At 42.2% G+C, this 19,934-nt stretch overlaps 1 protein-coding gene across 7 annotated transcripts in view; it reads right to left on the bottom strand.

The window, feature by feature from the left end:
- Nucleotides 1–15,671: 15,671 nt before the first annotated feature.
- The window catches only part of LTBP1 (latent transforming growth factor beta binding protein 1), a 941,660-nt gene continuing 937,397 nt past the window's right edge, over nt 15,672–19,934 (bottom strand). For all 7 annotated transcript variants that reach the window (XM_033937066.1, XM_033937071.1, XM_033937073.1 and 4 more), the window contains 2 exons: nt 19,666–19,815; nt 15,672–16,759 (listed from right to left, as the gene is read on the bottom strand). In XM_033937066.1, the coding sequence (XP_033792957.1) occupies nt 16,587–16,759; nt 19,666–19,815 (323 nt within the window). In that variant the 3' untranslated portion in view covers nt 15,672–16,586. The remainder of the gene's footprint in view (nt 16,760–19,665; nt 19,816–19,934) is intronic.

The following is a 19,934-nucleotide window of genomic DNA, read 5'->3' as shown; positions in this document are numbered from 1 at the left end:
GTGCTGGATGTGTGAAAGGGGCCCCAAATGAAGGAATGATATATGAATGATGTGTGAAGGTATACTAAACATGAGAGTGTGTTTTGAAAAACATATTTTATATATTTGCAACCTAAAGAAACTTAAAGGGAGCCTGGGAGGCAACATCTGGGAATGGTTAGAATCAGAGACACTGTGTCAGTCTCCAGCATAGGAAGGGAGGGCACTTGTAGCCCACACTTAGGAATGCCAGTTGTTCAGAGCAAGGGGGAACAGCCCCTCCTTTCTCGGATGCTGACAGGGAGAGACAAGAACTTCTCAGCACTTTTTTATAACAAATACAGGTTCTCTTGAAATACCTTTTTGAGAAGGACAAAAAAGAATATTGGATATGTAATAATGGGTTTATGTATATTCAGAAATGAATGTAAACAAAAATATGATTTTAAAAACTTTGTTTTGAATGTGAAAAATATGTAAAGGAATTTCCTTTGTCCAAATCTAAGGACAGCCTCTGTTAGTGGATTGGCTGACAGCCAATGATGTCAAACTGGACTGAAGATATATATTGGGGAGCAACAAATTATCGAGTTGAGATCTTTATCAGAAGGCCAGCGTTTGGCAACTATAAAGACCTTCTGATGACGTAATAACCTTTTGAGAATTAATATTAATAATTAATAAAAAATAATATTTTGGAACCTTTTACATCATGTGCCATTTGTCATATTCATTTTACCCACCCATGGGCAAACCTGGCTGCTCAATCCATATTACATCATCCGTCAGTTATTCATAAACTGGAGATCATTTTATTTTATATGCATCTTTTATTTTTCATTTTTATTTTATTTGTCTTAATAAACGCCACGTCAAGATCATTGCTTTCCCATGTATCCTCATAAACAAAGAGATTCCAAACTTTATAGACCTTGATAATCTGTCTAGTAAACAGACACATCGTTCTGGAACCTGTAGATTGTTGTTATCCTCTGATCGCGAGATCTGGTGTAGAGATCCTCATTTACATTATTCTGCTCCACCTCCCATCACTCTAGGCTGTAAATTCTCAGTTTGTATCAAAGCAAGTTTCCAAGTTTATTCAAATCTTACTATTCCGCATCAAGGGCAAAGCCTTCTGGGCGGCTTACAATCTAAAATCAAAGTCAAACTAAAAATGGTAACTAAAGGGCTCACTCTCAATGGAAGAAAAAGCCTCAGGTTTACTTTAGGTAAGGCATAAAGCTCAAACCTCCTCCACCAACATCATCGGCCAAAAAACTTCCAGAGAGGGTGTCCCACACTACCACATTTTATTCTATTTTGCAGGACTGAAGTAGCTATTGCTCATGTTTGTGGGAATGCAAGTGATAATTAAATTTTAGCCAACGTTTTGCATGCGGAAGCTGTATGAATTGCCCGATTATGGTAACATCAACGGAGTTTGTTAATCCTTTAAATAAAAAAAGATATGCATTTTAAACATAGGACAACATGCACCATGAAGTTTGTAGTGTATTGTATCAAATGTCCATGTGATAAAGTGTATGTAGGTCAGACCAGTAGACAATTGAGGATACGTCTAAATGAACATAGAAGTGCACTAAAGAGAAGAGATTTACAAGCCCCGATTGTGCAACACTGTTGGGAACATAAGCATGATTTTTTTATGCTTCAATGTTTTGTACTTGGGCACATTCAATTTGATATACGTGGTGGCAATCGTCGTTTATATCTTCAACAAAGATAACAGTGCTGGATTTATGAACTTGGGTCTGTAGCCCCAGGGGGTTTAAATCAAGGCATTGACTGGTATTATTTTTATTAGACAAACTAGAATGAACATAATACACTGTTTTAAATATCTGAGGAAATCGCGCTGCTGAAGGAGACAAATCCAAGAAGATCGGGGCTGGACCAGCAAATCATAGAAGAGCAGCCTACGTTGTCCACATAATGGACGTAGAGTAATTTGATAGGAGGAGCTCTCTTTAAAACAGTAAAGAGGACACGCCACAGCAACAGGATGTCTTTACATAGCTTTTATGATATACCAGTCTTTAAGCCCGTTACATTAATGGGTGCTAGAATATGTGTATGTGTATCTTTCTTTCTTTTTCTCTCCTTGGCCGCTTTCTGTCTTTCTGTCTCTCTCTTTCCTCGGCTGTCCACCACCACCCCTTGCCTGCTCCTCCTATCCAGCAGTAGCCCTTCTCCCTTCCTTTTACCTCCCCCCTGTCCTGCAGCACCCCATCCCTGCTATCCCTGTGCAGCAGGAACCCTTCTCCCTTCATTTCAAGTCTCCCCCTGTCCAGCAGTACCCCTTCACTGCTCCCCCTGTCCAGCAGTAGGTCTGCTCCCTTTCTTTTACCTCCCCCCCGTCTAGCAGCACCTCTTCCCTGCTTCCCCTATCCAGCAGTAGCCTCCCTTCCTGTTATCTCCTCCCCACCTGTCTAACAGCACCTCTTCCATGCTCCCCCTGTCCAGCAGTAGGCCTCCCTTTCTGCTACCTCCCCCCTGTCCAGCAGCACCTCTTCCCTGCTCCCCCTGCATCACCCCTTACTTGCTCCCCCTGTCCAGTCCGGCGATCTCCAGCCATCAGGCCAGCTCCTGCAGGGAGTCTCCTTCCTGCCCTGTCCCCGCTGAGCGTGCGAGCTTGCTCCGCTCCCCCCTGACCTGCCAGGAGTATTTGAATTTGACCTGACGCTTCCTGTTGAGGGAACCTCTCCTCGCCGGACTCAGCGGCGATCTCCAGCCATTGTGCCGGCTCCTGCAGGGAGCCTCGTTCCTGCCCTGTCCCCGCCGGGCGTGCGAGCCTGCTCCGCCCCCTCCCGACCTGCCAGGAGCATTTGAATTAGAGCCGATGCTTCCTGTTGAGGGAACCTTTCCTCGCCGGACTCAATAGTGGGAGGGTTGGATGGGAGGGTCAACGGGGGTTCGGGTGCGCCGGGGAGGGGTGTGGCGGAGGGAGCGACGACGACGAACTCTACCTTACAGTGAGTGAGGGGGGATTTGAAGCGCGCATGCGCTCTCCTACCTGCCACGGACATACGGATCACGAAACACGCAGATAGGAGTGCGCATGCGCGCTTAGGGTTTTATTATAGATTGCAGAGAATGAAATGGAGAGATACACAGTATTTTATTTATTTATTTTTACAGAGATGTATTGGTGAAGAGTGAGAACATAGTAGCCCTGAAGAAATGGTCTTTTATTACCGTGAAACATTGGCTAAAATTTAATTATCACTTGCATTCCCACAAACACGAGCGATAGCTACTTCAGTCCTGCAAAGAAGAATAAAATGCGGTAGTGTAGCATACCTTCTCCGGAAGTTTTTTGGCCGATGATGTTTGGTGGAGGAGGTTTGAGCTTTAAGCCTGAGGCTTTTTCTTCCGTTGAGAGTGAGCCCTTTAGTTATATAAGTGGAGCACTTTTTTAGATTATTTATATATTACCCACTTTCACCAATATTGGATATAGATCTCAATAAACAAAGAACTAAAGGTATGGAATTCTAAAGTTGTGGACCATGTACGGAAAAAGTAACTGTTTGTTCATGAACAATTTCTCAATGTGATGGAATTATAAGACAATTTTGATTTTCTGATCTGAGAGCTCTCGAAGGTGTATATGGTTTTAAGAAACAAACAAAATAGGTAAACTCTCCTGTCATTAATACTTTAAAAGTCAGTAAGAGTATTTTATAGGTAAAATGATGATTAATAGGTAGCCAATTGGCTGCTTTCAAAAATGGGGTAATATGATCAAATTTATGGATATTATATATTAACCAAATAGTTGCATTTTGTGTAATCTGAAGTCTTTGAATATCTTTTTGATGCACACCGGCATAGAAAGCATTACAGTAATCTAGTTGTTGGATCAGTAATGAATGTACCAATATACAGTGGAACCTTGGTTTACGAGCATAATTCGTTCCAGAAGCATGCTCGTAAACCAAGTTACTCGTATATCAAAGCAAGTTTCCCCATAGGAATGAATGGAAACTCGCTTTGATTTGTTCTACCTCCTCCTCCTCCCCCCCACCCCCGAGGCTACCAGCGCTGCTCCATCACCCCCTCTCCCCCGCTCTAACCGGCATCGCACCCCCCGAACTGGCATCGCAACCCCCCCGCGAGAACCGCATCGCACCCCCGTGATGGAAGTGGCATCCGCCCGCCCTCCCAAACATGCTCCTTACCCCATCTGCTGGAGTGAAAGAAAGCTCCCGCCTCTTTCCTGGGCTGGGCCTTGAGAATCTGCGCATGCTCAAGGTCTTCTGGCTCTCGTTCTTTCAGAGAGAATGAGATCTCGGAGAGAACGAGATCCAGAAGGCTTTCAGCATGCGCAGATGCTCAGGGCCCAGCCCAGGCAAGAGGCGGGAGCTTTCTTTCACTCACACAAGCAACAGATGGGGTAAGGAGCATGTTTGGGAGGGAGGGAGGGCGGATGCCGCTTTCAGCACGGGAGTGTGATGCGGTTCTCGCGGGGGGGGGGGGGATTTGCGATGCCGGTTCGGGGAGTGCGATACCGGTTAGAGCGGGGGAAGGTGCTCGTGTATCGGAACATGCTCGGTTTGTGAGACAAAAGTTTGCTAAGTGTTTTGCTCGTCTTGCAAAACACTCGCAAACCGGATTACTCGCAAACCGAGGTTCCACTTCAGAGCCTCTGGGAAGAGCAAGGAACAAATAGATCTAATAAGATGTAATTTAAAAATGTATCATTTAACCACCCGTGAAATTTGTGATTGATAAGATAACTTAGTATCTAATATTACCCCAAGAATCTTAGTAGTGGTAACCAGAGGGATTGGTACCGTATTTTTTGCTCCATAAGACACACTTTTTTCCCCCCCAAAAGTGGATGGAAATAAGGATGCGTCTTATGGAGCGAATACCCAACCCCAACCCATTACCTTATCTAGTTCCTCCGGCAGTCCTGCCCTGCCCTTCCCTACCCTCTGGCTGACTTCTGAACTAGCTGCAGCAGCGTCAGAGCAGCACAAAAGGCAAGCATGTGCTTTTCACGTGCCTGCCTTGTCCTGTACTGCTCTTTGAATGATGTTGGTGTTTGTGTGCTGAGTCTGTAGGAGTAGAGGCAATGATGAGGAGCAGTGGTGGTGGGTTGCTGTCAGTCCACTGTGGATTTGCTTGTGATCCTATGTGGAGACTGGAGTGGCACTGCAGGGCCTCCTTGGCTGTGCGGCTGCGGCTGTGGGGCCTACTTGGCTGTGCGTCTGTAGGGTGGGAAGACTCATGCTGCGCAGATGGGAGTGATGCAGAGCTGCTGCTGGCTGTGCCCCTGCTGGCGGCTGTTCGATGATTCTCCATGCCCCCACCCCTTGTTGCGGGTGATATGTTGCCTGTTTACATTGGCCCGGCGTGTATGGGAGAACGGCATGGATTCCTTGACGCTGCTGGGCTGAACCAGAGGGTCAGTGTGGCCTTTCTCTTGCTGTGATGTGGAACTGCTCAAGGTTTTCAGGGGCATTTTCTGTGTAGCTGCCTTGCAGTCGGGTGGCGGTTGAGGTGCAAAAAGGCAGTGTGGATCTCTGGGGGTGTTTGACCTGGTAGATGTGCAGAAGGTCTAGTCTGGGGTATTGTGCAATGGGAAGGAGTGTGAACTGGTGGGTAGGATTGTATTTGAATTGGAAGGTGACAGTGGTGTGTATTTGTTGGTGGGCTGGTGGGGTCTGTAATCTTGGTGGCTGGATAGTGTATAAGGGGTTGAGGGTGTTCTGGTTAGTACAGGACAGTATGGGTTTGAGTAATGCATTCAAAGTTGGTTTTGCTGTGGGAGGGCAGTTTGGTTACTGAGTTTGGGCAGTGTTTCTTGTTGTTTAGTGTGTTTATTTTTCCAGAAATTCTGTGTTGAGTTGGTAGACTGGTAGGTACAGGTAATGGGGTTAGCCTGCTGAATTAGAGGGCTAGGGTATAGCAGTGGGTCTGGGCTGTGGATCATGTGGATCAGGCCCAGGCGGGATGGAACAATTTTGGATGCAGTGCTTTATATGGGGGTTGAGTGCAGAGCTTGGCAGGGAGAATTTGGTTCAGAATTTTTTTTTTCTTGTTTTCCTCCTCTAAATCTAGAGTGCGTCTTATGGTCAGGTGTGTCTTATGGAGTGAAAAATACGGTAACTCTATTCCAATTTGAGACAGTACAACCTAATGTAAAAATCTGATATCTAGACAACCTAAACAGTACACGAATACTAGAATTTTGCATAACCTGCAATGCATTTAGCACAGTTAAGGTGACACCTAACAACACTATGTTACAGTAATCCAAGCTCGATAATACAATTGTTTGGAGGGCCAGTTTATAATTGCTCTGAGATATATATTGATAAGGATTACTCACAAGTCACAACTTAAAGTAAATTTTCCTTATCAGCATCAGCTTCTTGATGTCATCATAGCAGGTTTTATTTAACATCTCTAGTAGTGTTAGGATGCCTACCTAAGTTATGCAACTACAAGTTTTTGGGCTTCATTTTGAATGATATTACTTGGATTCAGAAAAAAAAGGTAAAAGTCTTGGTTTTGCGCTGAGGTTTTTTTAGTTGATATATGGCACTGAGGAATAAGATGAAAGCAAAGTTTTTGTGGGTTTTTTTGTAGATTGGGGTGAACAAGCAGTTGAGTTAGATGAAATTAGGATGGAGGGAATTGGATAGGATGAGTTGGTGGGAACAGTTGGAGTGGAGGGCTTCTGTGTTTTATTGATATCTGGTAAGATGCTTCAAATCTTTTGATGAGGCATGTCATCAGTTTGTGCTAACTAGTAAATGCCAAGTGGTTCCATAGGTATAAAACAGAACATACAACATTTAGGCCCCGATTCTGTAAACTGCGCCTAACTTTAGGCGTGCTTTAGACCGATTTAAGTGGATAATGAGCGAGTTAAGGGTCTTAACAAGCATTAATTGGGACTTAGACGGAGTTAGGCGTCAGGCGTTCTCAGAACACAGGCGTGAGATAGACGCAGGTTTAGGGAAAAGTATCTAACTTTGTAGATGGGGTGTAACAGGGACATAATGTGGGCGGGGGTGTAACAGGGACATAATGTGGGCGTGGTTAAAGATAGGCAGCACATAGACGCTAGTAAGACGGCAGACCGCGTCTAAACATCGTGGAATATGTAGGCAAAGGAAAAGCTGGACTAAGTGTGGTTTTTGCTTCCTTTCAATGCAGTTTCAGCTTTCGTAGCTGGCGACTTCCTATAGACTCATGTTAGGCGTGCCTTCCGCTTCCGCAATATTTCCTATAGTGAGTTTGAATATGTTTTTTTTTCTTTTTTTCTCCCTCCTAATAAATTTAATAAGCCATCATATCAATAGAGCACATCAAAATAAACATATTGCATGGAAAACATAGTACTTTTCTGCCCAAACAGTAATATGATTTACTCATTACACCACCTTTGGCTTTCCTGCTTCAAAAGAACCCCCTTTTTCTTAACAGTGCTGCAATCAGCTCTTTCTTGAGAGCAAAGAAAGAACATGAAAAATATATCATTATTGCACACATTACTTCATTTCTCAGCGCTTAAAAAGAGAAAAACCAGATACAGACCTTAACATGCATTTTCCCTCATTGCAAAATGGAGCTCTTCAGCTTCACAAAGCTGACCTCATTGTGAGATCATCAAGCTGCACCTTCAAGGTAGTATGCCACAATTAAAAGATGCACTGGGTGTTGAACTCACAACCTTTGTATGACCAGCACAGTGATCTCCCCAGGGCCTTTTAGCCGGGCGTTCCGCCCGGCTAATTTAGATGACCGCCTGGCTGTCATCTATCGGGAATCCTGCTGCTGCCGCCGCTCAACATAAAGAAAATCCCCCCCAAAAGCCACCTCTCACCGGCTTGGAGATGCGAACTCATGCATCGGGGCTCTAAGGTGTGCGTGCCGGCTTCCCTTCTCTTCCCTCCGAAACCAGAAGTTACATCCGGGGGGAGGGGGGGAGGGTAGAGGAGAAGGGAAGCTGTGCCGCACATCTTAGAGCCCTGAACCATGAGTTCGCTACGGGCTAAGGCAGGAGACTGGTCAATGACGAATAGAAGCTTATAACTTGCTTCGGGCCTTCCTCGCTGCCAGGTCCTGCCTACTTTCTGTTTCCGCGAAGGCAGGACCCGGCAACGAGGAAGGCCCAAAGCAAGTTGCAAGCTTCCCTCTGTCACTGACCTCTGGAAGATAGGTCAGTGATGGAGGGAAGCTTACGACTTGCCTAGCGACTTTGCCGATGGATGTGTGAGCTGGGAGGGAAGGGGCAGCTGGGCAGGGCTGATGCTGTCGATGCTCATCTCACCACCCTTGTTCTCATTGCGTGGCTGGTGGCGGAAACAGTGTAGAGCTAGAGCTGGCTGCCATGGGCCGGGAGCGGGCGTTGCTGGCTCAGCGGTGGCAGTTGCACCTGCTTTTCACACGCTACGGCGACAACAGCTCGCTAATGGTGCAAGGCTTTCGGCAGCTCCTGCGCAGCATCGGTTTGGGGCAAGTCAAGTGGCTACCGGGGGAAGAGGAGGAGGAAGATGCCCGGCATCGGGGCTGGCACCACGGCGGCCATGTCTCTGGCTGCCCGGCTCCTGTTGCCCACCGCAGTTTGGCTCTGGCAGTGCCCACAAGCCCCGAACCGCTAACCAGACACATCTATCCCAAGGCCGTTACAGCCGGAGCCCCAGGAGGTAAGACGCCGAGTGCCACTGTGACTAAACTGATTCATTATTTGCCTGGGACTTTCTGGTATTTAGGATTAACTCTCTCCATTCAACCCTTGACTTTAAACACACAAGTCTGGAAGTCTAAGCACATTTATTTATGTTTACAGGTATTTGGGAACATAAAACATAGTGAAAGCTACTTCCGACCGGTGTTAGGCCAAAAGTGCGTGAGACTTCGGCACGCTGACTTTTCAGCACAGACAAATCGGCTCAAGACCCCAGTGCGCCGCCTAAAAAGTTACTTTTAAAGAGCTCTGATGGGGGTATGGGGGGGAACCTCCCCACTTTACTTCATACTCTTCATGCTGACGTTGGGGGAGTGTCATTATAGAGAAAACTGAACTTTTTCCTAAAAAATCGGGAAAAAGTTAAGTTTACTCTATAATGGAGGGTTCTAACCCCACAACCCCCCCACAATGGCAGCGCGAACAGTATGAAGTAAACTGGTGGGGGGGGTTCCCCCACTCACACCCCGCATCAGAGCTCTTTAAAAGTAACTTTTTAGGCGGTGTGCTGGAGTCTTGTACTGATTTGTCTGTGCTGAAATGTCGGCGCACTGAAGTCCCGCGTGCGAATGACTGAACCGTTGCGACCTTGCCCCCCACCCCCGAAAAAAAAGATTCTGCAGTGGGAGGGTCGTAACTGGTGTTATTTAATAGAGCAGGGACTGGATGCTTGAAGAATTTGATAATTTTTAACTGTCCAATGTGAGCTGTAAACAGTATATAGGCGATAAGAGGTTTTAAGGCATTATGATTAGACATGCTGATTTGTTGGAGGCAAGGGATGGCAAAATGTTTTTGTACTTAGTTTTATAGTTTATCTGTAGCAGGTTGGTACAGCATGGACAAGGATGCCTGGCGTAGACAAATGCATTAGACTATGACATCTGTGTTTTGAATGGTGTACAAAGTTGTAATGTGGAAGGATGGGCTGTTGAGGGAGATAGAGTAAAAACTGTAAACCCTGAGCACGATTTTTGAAGGATGTCTTTTTTTGGGTTTTTTCTGAGTACCATGAATAGAACTAGTGTGCATCTTTCTGCTCCTGTGTGCACCTGAATGAACATGTTTTCTCCTTAGTATCCTTTGACTTATTCAAGGAAGGTATTGTTTTCCTAGTATGGTAGTCCTGGGGTTATTGATGCAGTTGCAGTGCTGTAGAGAAACTTTTCTAGAATATACATCTTATTGTTTGGGGGTGTATTGGGGGGAGGCTTTTCCTTGCTTTTAAAGTTGGACTTATAAATATATTCTGCATTATTATTATTTTTGTATTAATAGGATTTTTATAATTTTGACATTGGGGAGGAGTATTTTAATGGTTGTACAGTAGGGTTGTGTGTACATGAAAAATGAATGGAAGAAATTGCATTACAATTAGTACTATTATAATGGGAGTGGGGTCAGGGACGGAGCTGGGACTGAGGTACTCAGTTGGTATTTGTTAGACTTAGGGGGGTACTTGGCTTGAAGAAATTGAGAAACATTGGTCTCTAGGTGACTAGTATGGAGTTCACTCAGTAAGGGTCTCTTTTACAAAGCCACAGTAGCAATTCTCCCATGGCAAATGCACCAAAGTCCATCCAATTCCTACGGGCTTCAGTGCATTTGCTGTGGCAGAATTGCTATCGCAGCTTTGTATAAGGAGCCCTAAGGCAGGAACTACTGTCTCTGTGCTGTGTCTTAAAACATAGATTGCTGGGGATGCAAAGCATTAACTGATTCAACATGAGTTTGAAGTCAGTTGAATACCACTCTCAAGTTTTGAAAGAAATGGCAGGTTTGATACTGGCCAGTAGTTATTCGGAATAAGAGGATCTGCATTACCATTTTTCAAGGGTGGCTTAAATGCTACTGGAACACTGCCTAAGTGTCAAACCTTAAAAAAAGAAAGTCATATTGAGCACTGGAAAATAATTAATAATAATAGTGCACATTTAGTGATATTTTTTACTAAGGCTTGCTAGCTGTTTTAGCGCACACTAAACGCTAACACACCCATAAACTATAATGGACACCTTAGCGTTTAATGTGTGTTAAAATGGCTAGCAAGCCTTAGTAAAAGGACCTTTTCATTTTCCCTACCACCAAATTTCCCCATCCCGCCCCACCCGGCTATTTTTTCATGCCACCCGGCTGGAAAATATTTCTGGGGAGAACACTGCCAGCACAGGATTTTAACCCATAGAGCTACATCAGCTTCTACTCAGGTGGATCTCGCTATCCTTTCATATCATAGTTGACTGACCTGCCTATGTATCATCTGAATAGCTATAATATCACAATCACCACAAAAAAGCATTTCTGGCTCACCAGGTTAATGCGCCTTGTTGCACCTTGTCCATCTTCTCAAGCACCCTGGTTCAAATCCAACCTTCACTCATTTTAACAACTTCCTAACAGCTTCCTATTAGCTGTCATAAGAGGGTCTATGGTGGACTTGCCGTTTTTATCAGCACATTCCCCTTTCCAGCCAAACTTATTTTCACCTTCCCATGGCTAGGACATCCTAAGCTGTCATGGAAGGAAACTTCTCCTCTGACAGAGCAAAGCCATTTTTGGCTCACCAGGTTAATGCGCCTTGTTGCACTTTGTCCATCTTCTCAAGCTCCCCAGTTCAAATCCCACCCTCACCGATCTCATTTTAACAGCATCCTAACAGCTCTCATAAGTGGTGGACTTTGCTGTTATTCATCAGCATTCTGCAGTTTGCTGGCACAGATGTATCAGATACATTCATCTTCTCTCTGCTACAAGCCATTGTGGTAGGAATGGATTTCCTTCTATCCAATATCCACACAGGGCAACAGGTAGAAGAGTTTACTAAAACTTCAGAGGGCTTGGTCAGGTATTGAAGGAAGATACATGTTTTTGAGATGTACCCTAGAGACATTCCTGTTGGTATATTCAGCTTGGCTGGTTGTGGTTTCAAGCTACAGGAGTATGTGTTGGGGTGGGGGAGGGGGTTTAGGATGAGAAAGAACAAGCTGCTTTAGACATCTGAGAATTGCTGCAGATCATTTTAAAGATCAACTCAAATATGTTTAAGCAAAGGAATGGCCAAAGAGTTTGAAGGTTTTCTGGTAGGAAAATGAATATCATATATTTGCTAACTGCACTCAAGACTTGTACCCCCTGATGTATGGATGATAAAAGCAGCACCTTAAGGCTATAGAGGGAACTTTGTTTAGAATTTGGTAGCAGAGCCTCTACAGACTAAGGAGATGACAAATGGCTTCTAGTAAAAGCTTTGAGAAGTGAAGGAATTGAATTGATTAAAAGTCAGTACAGGTGTGTCTGCTCAAACCACACCTAAAGCACGCCCAATAAGATTTGAAAGTTTTCTGGTGGGAAGTCCAAACGGTGCCTATGACGTCAGATGCTACTTAGACATGCTTAGTATAAGAAGGTCCATCGGAGCAGTGTTTTCTCTTTAGGACTCCTATTCTGTATTATTGCTTATACTGATTTCTGAGACTTTACTTTTCTTGATTATCTTTCAACCTTTTCATTCCTATATCTGCCACAACTCTCTCCATTTCACAGGACCATTAGCAGCTATAGTAATTTGCAATTTTGATGTTTGTCTAACCTTTTTCATCTTTCCAAGAACAATTCTAGGTGAGAATAATATATTGCTAGCAACTTAGGTGTCTTTATTAGATAAAAGCTCAGGCAGAACTAATTTCTTCTTTGTTATTGCTTATGGTGATTCTCCATTAACTTTTTCTCCCCCTTATATCTACCACAACTCTCTCCATTCCACAGGGTCATTAGTAGGTCTGGGAGTTCCAGGAGTCTTGGCTGAAAAACCCCCCATGCTGTTTGAAACTTTGGTGCCAGCAAAATGGATATGCAAGTTACATGAATATGTGGAACCTATGATGTTGAGAAGATGGAAGCAGTGCTTTTCCTCATAGAGCTAAAGGTAAATCTTTTTAGAGTCATAATTGATAGGCATCCTTATTATAAAAAAGGAACAATGTTTTTTGCTTCTGTTCATTCTGGTGATGGGTCAAAAGTGCGCGAGGACAAAGGCGCCGACAACCCAGCGCAGACAACTGAGCGCAGGGCCGAAGAAAAACCGTATTTTAAAGGGCTCTGATGGGGGTGTGGGGGGAAACCCCCCACTCTATTTAATAGGGATCGCGCTGCCTCACGCTGCCATGTTGGGGGTGTGTAGCTCCCCACATTATACTGAAAACTTAACTTTTTCCCTAAAACGCAGGGAAAAAATTAAGTTTCCAGTATAATGAGGGAGGTTACAACCCCCCAAACCCCCCACAACGCCAGCGTGATCTCTATTAAGTAAAGTGGGGGGGGGGGTTCCCCACCAACACCCCCCATTGGAGCCCTTTAAAATACCGTTTTTCTTTGGCGCGATCAAGCCCTGCGCTCAGTTGTCTGCGCTGGGTTGTCAGCGCGCCTTTGTCCTCACGCGCTTTAGACTATGAACCGTTCATTCTAGCTGTTATTCTGATACTGTGGTGTGACATATTTTCCCAAGACTTGTGTTTGTTATTTTTGTCACAGATGTCTATCTTAATTTTTTCTCCTGATTTCAGGCTCCCAGAGTGGCTAATGACTCCCCTTGTGTTTCCCAGAGGCCAGAGCAGGTCTGTTCAAACTGGGTACAGCACAACAGCTTGCATCTGGCCAAGCTCAAATCCCAAAACTGAAAGAATAGCTGAGAATGATGTATTGCAACCTTTCTTTGCCCTTGTGATGAATTATCTACATTTTCAAAATACTAACATGCTTTACACTTTTATTTCCTGCAGAAGGGTGTAGTTATTGAAGATTTTCTGAGAAAACAGTCAATTGGTCAGTTTTACAAAGGTGCGCTAAATCCACGCATGCGCTAACTTCTAACGCGTGCATAGGATAACATGCACGTGTTAAAGTTTACTGTTTAGGCACCGTTGGCGTGTGTTAAAGGTTAACATGTGCATGTTATCCTATGGACGCATTAGTAGTTAGTGCATGCGTGGATTTAGCACACCTTTGTAAAAGACAGCCTAAAACTCACCAATCAACTCTTAATTTGTCTCAATCCATCTACTTTTTCTTCAGCCTGCCTTCTCCTACCAGGAGCAGATTCTGGAACCTTAACAATTCTATCACAGTAACTACTTGGACCTACGAGTGGCTTACTCTGCATACCTGTCATCCATCTCATCAAACTGCATTTGCCTGATATTACACTTGTATGCTGCTTTCCTTGTGCTTATTTATATTGAGTAGCAGCTGGGCATTAGTGTTTCCTTAATAAGCACTACTTCAGCTACTTGGTCACATTGACCTTTGTCTTATCTAGTGTTCCATGAGGCTCAGGCTGCAAAGGGGGGGTGTTGGGGTGGCAAACAGGGTAGCTGGCATGTCTCCTGCCTCACAGCCTGCAAACCAGCATAATATTTGAGAACATGAGATTAGATGAGAGGTGGAGAGGATGAACCAGGTGCCTTAACTTGGTGGCTTCTTTCAGTCAGTTTCCTACCCTGACAGCTTGAGATATGCTGAACTGCAGTCGATTCGGCATGCTTCGGGCGCTCCATTATGGAGTCGCAAGCATGCCGATGCTACTGCTCAAACGACGCCTAAATGGAACAGTATAATCCAATTAGAATTGCTTTGATTTTATGGTTGATTCTTTAGCACAGCGATTAGAATGAAGGTTGGGGTGAAAGCCTGGTCTGGGTTCGACTCCCTCATGTCCTTCAGCTAACAAAGTACTCATTTTAATAAAAATGACAAGCTACAGACCAATCACATCTAATTTTCATCTCAAACAGCACAACATTAGCAATACTAGAAACAATCTATTCCAAAAGTTGAGTTTGCATTTGATAAAAACAGCAGTATTTTAATCTATGTCACATTTATTGAACCCTACTTAAGATTCTGGCTTTTGGGACAAGGGAACCATTGCTTTAAGCCAGTCTTTTGTCTCAGCTAAGTGTGAAATGATAGCTAAGCAGATTTTACCTTAGCAGATCACTAAGCTTTGATATGACAGGGGAGTCAGAGACACTGGAGTGGAAGGTGGTGTAGCTCAATGAGTAAAAGCGCTGTACTGATCTTCCAGAAGTTGTGAGTTCAACTCCCGATCTGTCTTTTACTTGTGGCATTCTACTTTGTAGTTGCACTTTGATGATGTCACCATTGTGCAGCTGCATACCTCCATTTGCAGTGAACTAGAAGCCACATTCAGGTCTGTTCTGTGTTTTATTCAGTTTTTAAGCTTGGCCAATTGAAGTTATGGGCTTTCTGTTTGCTTTGAAGAATGAGCTGATTTTCTCATGAAACATTGCTACAGTTTTATTTAGAGCAAGGAATCGCCTCTCTCAAACAACATCTGTGGGATGCCCACAGAAAGCTGATTGGATGACCTAAAAAGCATGTATTGTGCTAAAGCCTTTCTTGAAGCTTAAACCACGTCTATCTGAAGCCTATACGATGCTCAAAATTCTATGCTTTACACTTCTTATAGGAGCTAATACCATTGCTATACAAGTTTCTGTGTAGCACAGGAGTGAAGTTTCCCCCCTTCCATGCTGATGTTCCCAGATCAACTCCCACTGAAACTAATATATTATAAATATCCTTTTAAACATGGTATACAGTGTTTTTATTATCCTTTTAATGATGGTATACTTTGGGTTAATTATGTTAAAGCTTACAGTCCTGAAATAATGATAACAAATCAGTAAAAACCACCTTTTTATATATAACATTGTAGGGACGTCTATCTGAGGAAAATGGATTTTTTAAACAAATGCCTAAGTAACGCTGATTGGCACTTGCGCCGCGATGACGTCTAAAGCACGTCTAAAACTAGACGTAGTTTATAGAATCAGGCACCAGTGCATGCTAAGCTTTAGTAAAAGGGCCTCTAAATTCTGTGTTCTGAAAACTTACACATAAAGAAATGCAGATACATGAAATAATCAGAGCAAAGATTGTATAAAGTCAATTTTTTTTCTAAAAAACAAAGTGATTTATTCAGTTGAAGTTTAATATACAGTTTTGATACATTAAAGAAATTATACAAGGTCTTTTTTTTGTACTCAATTTACACGTATCAATAAAGACATGATCTCATTTCTCTAGCTTTAATGTACAAAGAAAGAATTCAATAGTTTTCTATTAGCAGCTTTAAAAACTTGGCAAATAAGAATCTAATGATTTTTAAGTGCAGCAAAAGCCAGTAAAGACTCTAAAACTGAAAAAAATTATATTTTGTTCCACCAAGAGGTATAAAAAATGAAAACTAAAAGGAAGAAATTGATGCTTGCTACACAGTGCAGACAAGTGTTTGAAAAGAATGCAGTTGACCAATGTTTCAGAATATAATAATCTCATCTAATATTTTCTCACAATGACTTAAAAAAACATTTGTTTCAAAAAATTATTTTGTTCTTGTTTTGTTTTTTGCAGAACAATAAAGTTCTATAGAGAAACAATGGCAGAAGTCCTGCATGGCTGAGCAATGCAGAAGTTTATGTAAAGCATTCCCTACTTCTAATGAAATGTCAAATTAAAGAATAATATAAAAACAAACAACTTTCTGTTTAAAATAACAGCACAGCTTGGTTCATTTCCCACTTAATTTTACATATGCACAGACTATATATACTTGACTGCTTTCTTTCATACAGAGAAATGCGTCCATTTGGTTTGTCACTTCAGTGAAGGTGACATATTGTAACAGCATTTTGACAGCTGTATTTTACTTCCTAAGAGTATACATTTTGTGCTATTTTTAAACGTGTAGCCAACATTTTGGTTTAAGTTGAATCTTCATATCAAGAAAAATATGTATCTTCCCCCTCTTTATACAGTGCAGAGTATATGGGCTTTGGCTCTGGGTGGTTTGCCTTTACTCCAGTTCGCTGTCTTCTCTGCCTGTGTTCAATGCTGTGCAGTAGTTTGGCTTGTCTGAGGGTACATAGCCTGGCAAACACAAACACTTGTAGGAACCTTCTGTGTTAATGCACTTAGCATTTTTACAGAGGAACATCCTATTATTTAGCTCATTGCACTCATTCACATCTGGAAAAGACAAAGTTACAACCAATGAAAAATGATTTACACATCATTCATAAACACACAAATCTATAATTAATCTGCCACCATTGTGGAAGAAGAATCAGCATGAGACAATTTAGTCCTTTGGAAGCTAAAAGATTTGAGTCTAGTGCAAGCAGACATTTAAGAAATTTCTATCAACTAAGATGGACAGATATATTTATTACCTACACTGTGTGATAAATCCACAATGGGAGTAATTTCATAACAGGAAGTTTATGTTGAAATTTGAAAAAAAAAAAAAGGTACTTATTTCATGCTTATTTTATAAAGGCAAACACAGGTGATTATGCAATTATATAAAATTGCTCTGAAGAACCAGCCATAAAAGTGCAAGAATTCTCTTTATAACTTTAATGAAAAGGTGCAAATACATGTATATATTTGCATATTCTATAAAACACAGGTAAGTGAGATTTTTTTTTTACTGACATATTCTTTCCTAGGGCTGTTCATTATCTACTAGTTCTTTTTGCTGAAAAACATTTCAAGTTCTCTTTTGAACCATTACGAAATTTGTGTCTATGGCTTTGTACAAAATCCTGTTAAATCCACAAGAAGTAGTCCCACAGGAGAGAGAGAGAGAAAAAAAAAAAAGACTAATTTCCTAAGCCAAGGGTGATTTAAAAGGTTTGGTAAAAATGCAAATTAAAACACGTGGAGGGGCATTTTCAAAACATATGTCTAAGACCAATTTGGATGCATGGTTCTAGATGTCCAAAGTCGGCAGTGAGAAAATGCCTATTTTCGAAAGGCAAACCACCCATATGTCTAGAAATAGTTGGGGTTTTTTTTTGTTTTTTTTGGGGGGGGGGAACCCTCTATCTGGACGTCAAGGCCATTGGGATGCTCAGACCGCCAGGATGTCTATCTTTATACTACATTTTGGGACTGCCAAAATTTTGTCCAAGTCCCAAATGCCCAGAACAAGACCATTTGGATGTAGGAGGGGCTAGTCCTGTAATGGACTGGCCACCCAGACGTGGCAAGAGAGAACATAAGAATAGCCTTACTGGGTCAGACCAATGGTCCATCAAGCCCAGTAGCACATTCTCATGGTCGCCAATCCAGGTCACTAGTACCTGGCCAAAACCCAAGGAGTAGCAATATTCCATACTACTATTCGAGGGCATACAGTGGCTTCCCCCCTGTCATTGTCAATAACAGACTATGGACTTTTCCTCCAAGAACTTGTCCAAACCTGTCCTTAAAACCAGCTACGCTATCCGCTCTTACCGCAACCTTTGGCAATGCGGTCCAGAGCTTAATTATTCTCTGAGTGAAAAAATATTTTCTCCCATTGGTTTTAAAAGTATTTCCCTGTAACTTTATTGAGTGTCCCCTAGTTTTTGTAATTTTTGACAGTGAAAAATCAATCCACTTGTACCTGTTCTATTCCACTCAGGGCACTGCTGTGAACTTCACATAAAGGGTGACAGATAAACATCTCACCAGAACTCCCTTATAGGTTATGGTGAGTCCCCCAAAACCTACTATACCCACCTGTCTACAATCCCAATAGCCCTTATGGTTGCAGGTGGCACCTATATGGTAATAGAGTAGGGTTTGGGTTTTTTTGGTGGGCTCACATTTTCCACCATGAATGTAGTGGTTAGAGTGGCTTATGTGACTTGCTACTCCTCCCTTTTATTCACTAGCCCACCCACCAGGCTACTTAAGACACCTGTATGCAGCTCTACTCTATAGCCCTCAATGGAAACTATGTTTAACTTGTTTTTTTAAATCAAACTTTTCAAACCACCCTCGCATAGAGTATTAATCATTTCACATGCACAATATTTTTGCATCTGCTAACTACTGCTATAATTAATTTTAAATAGCAAATTTAGGTCACTTTAATTAATTTGTAGTGATAGTTTTATAGCAATGCATGTTTTGGGTCTATGCATGTGCTAGCCTAGCTGATCATTCAGTGCTACAAGGCAAAACAATCTCTTATGGTTTGAGTATGGTAACCATTAAGGGCCAGATTCTGTAAACAGTGCCGTTATTGGGTGGCGCCTTAAAATATGATGGCGTTCACAATGGCGCCATTTGTTGAATCATGGCTACGTGAAAGGTAGGTGCCAGAAATGTAGGTGCTTAAGGTCAATTTTTGCGTTTACCACACTCATAGTGACCTAAGGTGCCTCCTTAGATGAGGAAATGACACTGGTTTTGGAGGCGTTCTTATGCACCTCCATTTTTTTAAAATTGCATTTTGTTTTTAATTGGTGCAGTCAATTACTGCACCAATTAAACCCATTAAGTTAGGCGGCATTAGGGCATTTAATAAAAATTGAAGCCCATTGACTAAATTTGTAAAAACATAATAATGTATTTTCATCATATCTCTTCTTTTCTTTGGTTTATTTATCTTTACACATCCAGGGGGGTGGGGGGTTGGAGGGAGGGGAATAAATATCGATAGTGATATTTGGGTAACTTTATTCTTTATTTGTATTGTATATTAGGATATATTATGATATTATTATATGCAGGAAAATGAAATTATTGAATATTTATGTTACCTGTATAGATAATAGTGTAATATGTGGAATATCTTTTGTTCTTTCATTTGTATGACACTGTTTTTGATTAAAAATCAATAAAGAATAAAAAAAAAATTAATTAATTTCTGTGACTTTGTTAGGTTTTTCTACAATGTCCTTCAGTTGGAAAAAGTGTGAGTTAAATCCCAATCCAATAATTGTTAAGTTTGTTTGAAACTTGGTAAGCAAATTGGAATGCTCTTCTAAAAAACAGCTTTCAGCATCTGCAATCCTGCTAATGTACTCTAGATCTCACATTCTTAGTGGAATAATCATATATTTGCTAGAGGAAACAGTCCAAAGAAAAAAAACTCTTACCAACGCAAGTCATCTTGGCCATATCCAAGTGATAGCCATCAAAGCAGTCACAAGTGTAACCTTCTTGTACCCTCACACAACGGCCATTTTCACAACCATTCAGTATACCACATTCCTCTGCTTGTAACTCTTCAAAGCTATTCAAGAAACCTGGAAAGACATCATGAACATATCTAAAGTAAAAAAGTAATGTTGAAACAGTCACCCTGCAGGGTTGATATATCTTTAATGTTCTTGTTGAGGTTGAAGAAGGGGAGTTAATATTGTGC

This window comes from Geotrypetes seraphini, chromosome 3 (genome assembly GCF_902459505.1).
Source record: "Geotrypetes seraphini chromosome 3, aGeoSer1.1, whole genome shotgun sequence".
Lineage (NCBI taxonomy): Eukaryota > Metazoa > Chordata > Amphibia > Gymnophiona > Dermophiidae > Geotrypetes > Geotrypetes seraphini.
Note: the sequence above shows the minus strand (reverse complement) of the source record. Positions and strands in the feature narration are given on the sequence as shown.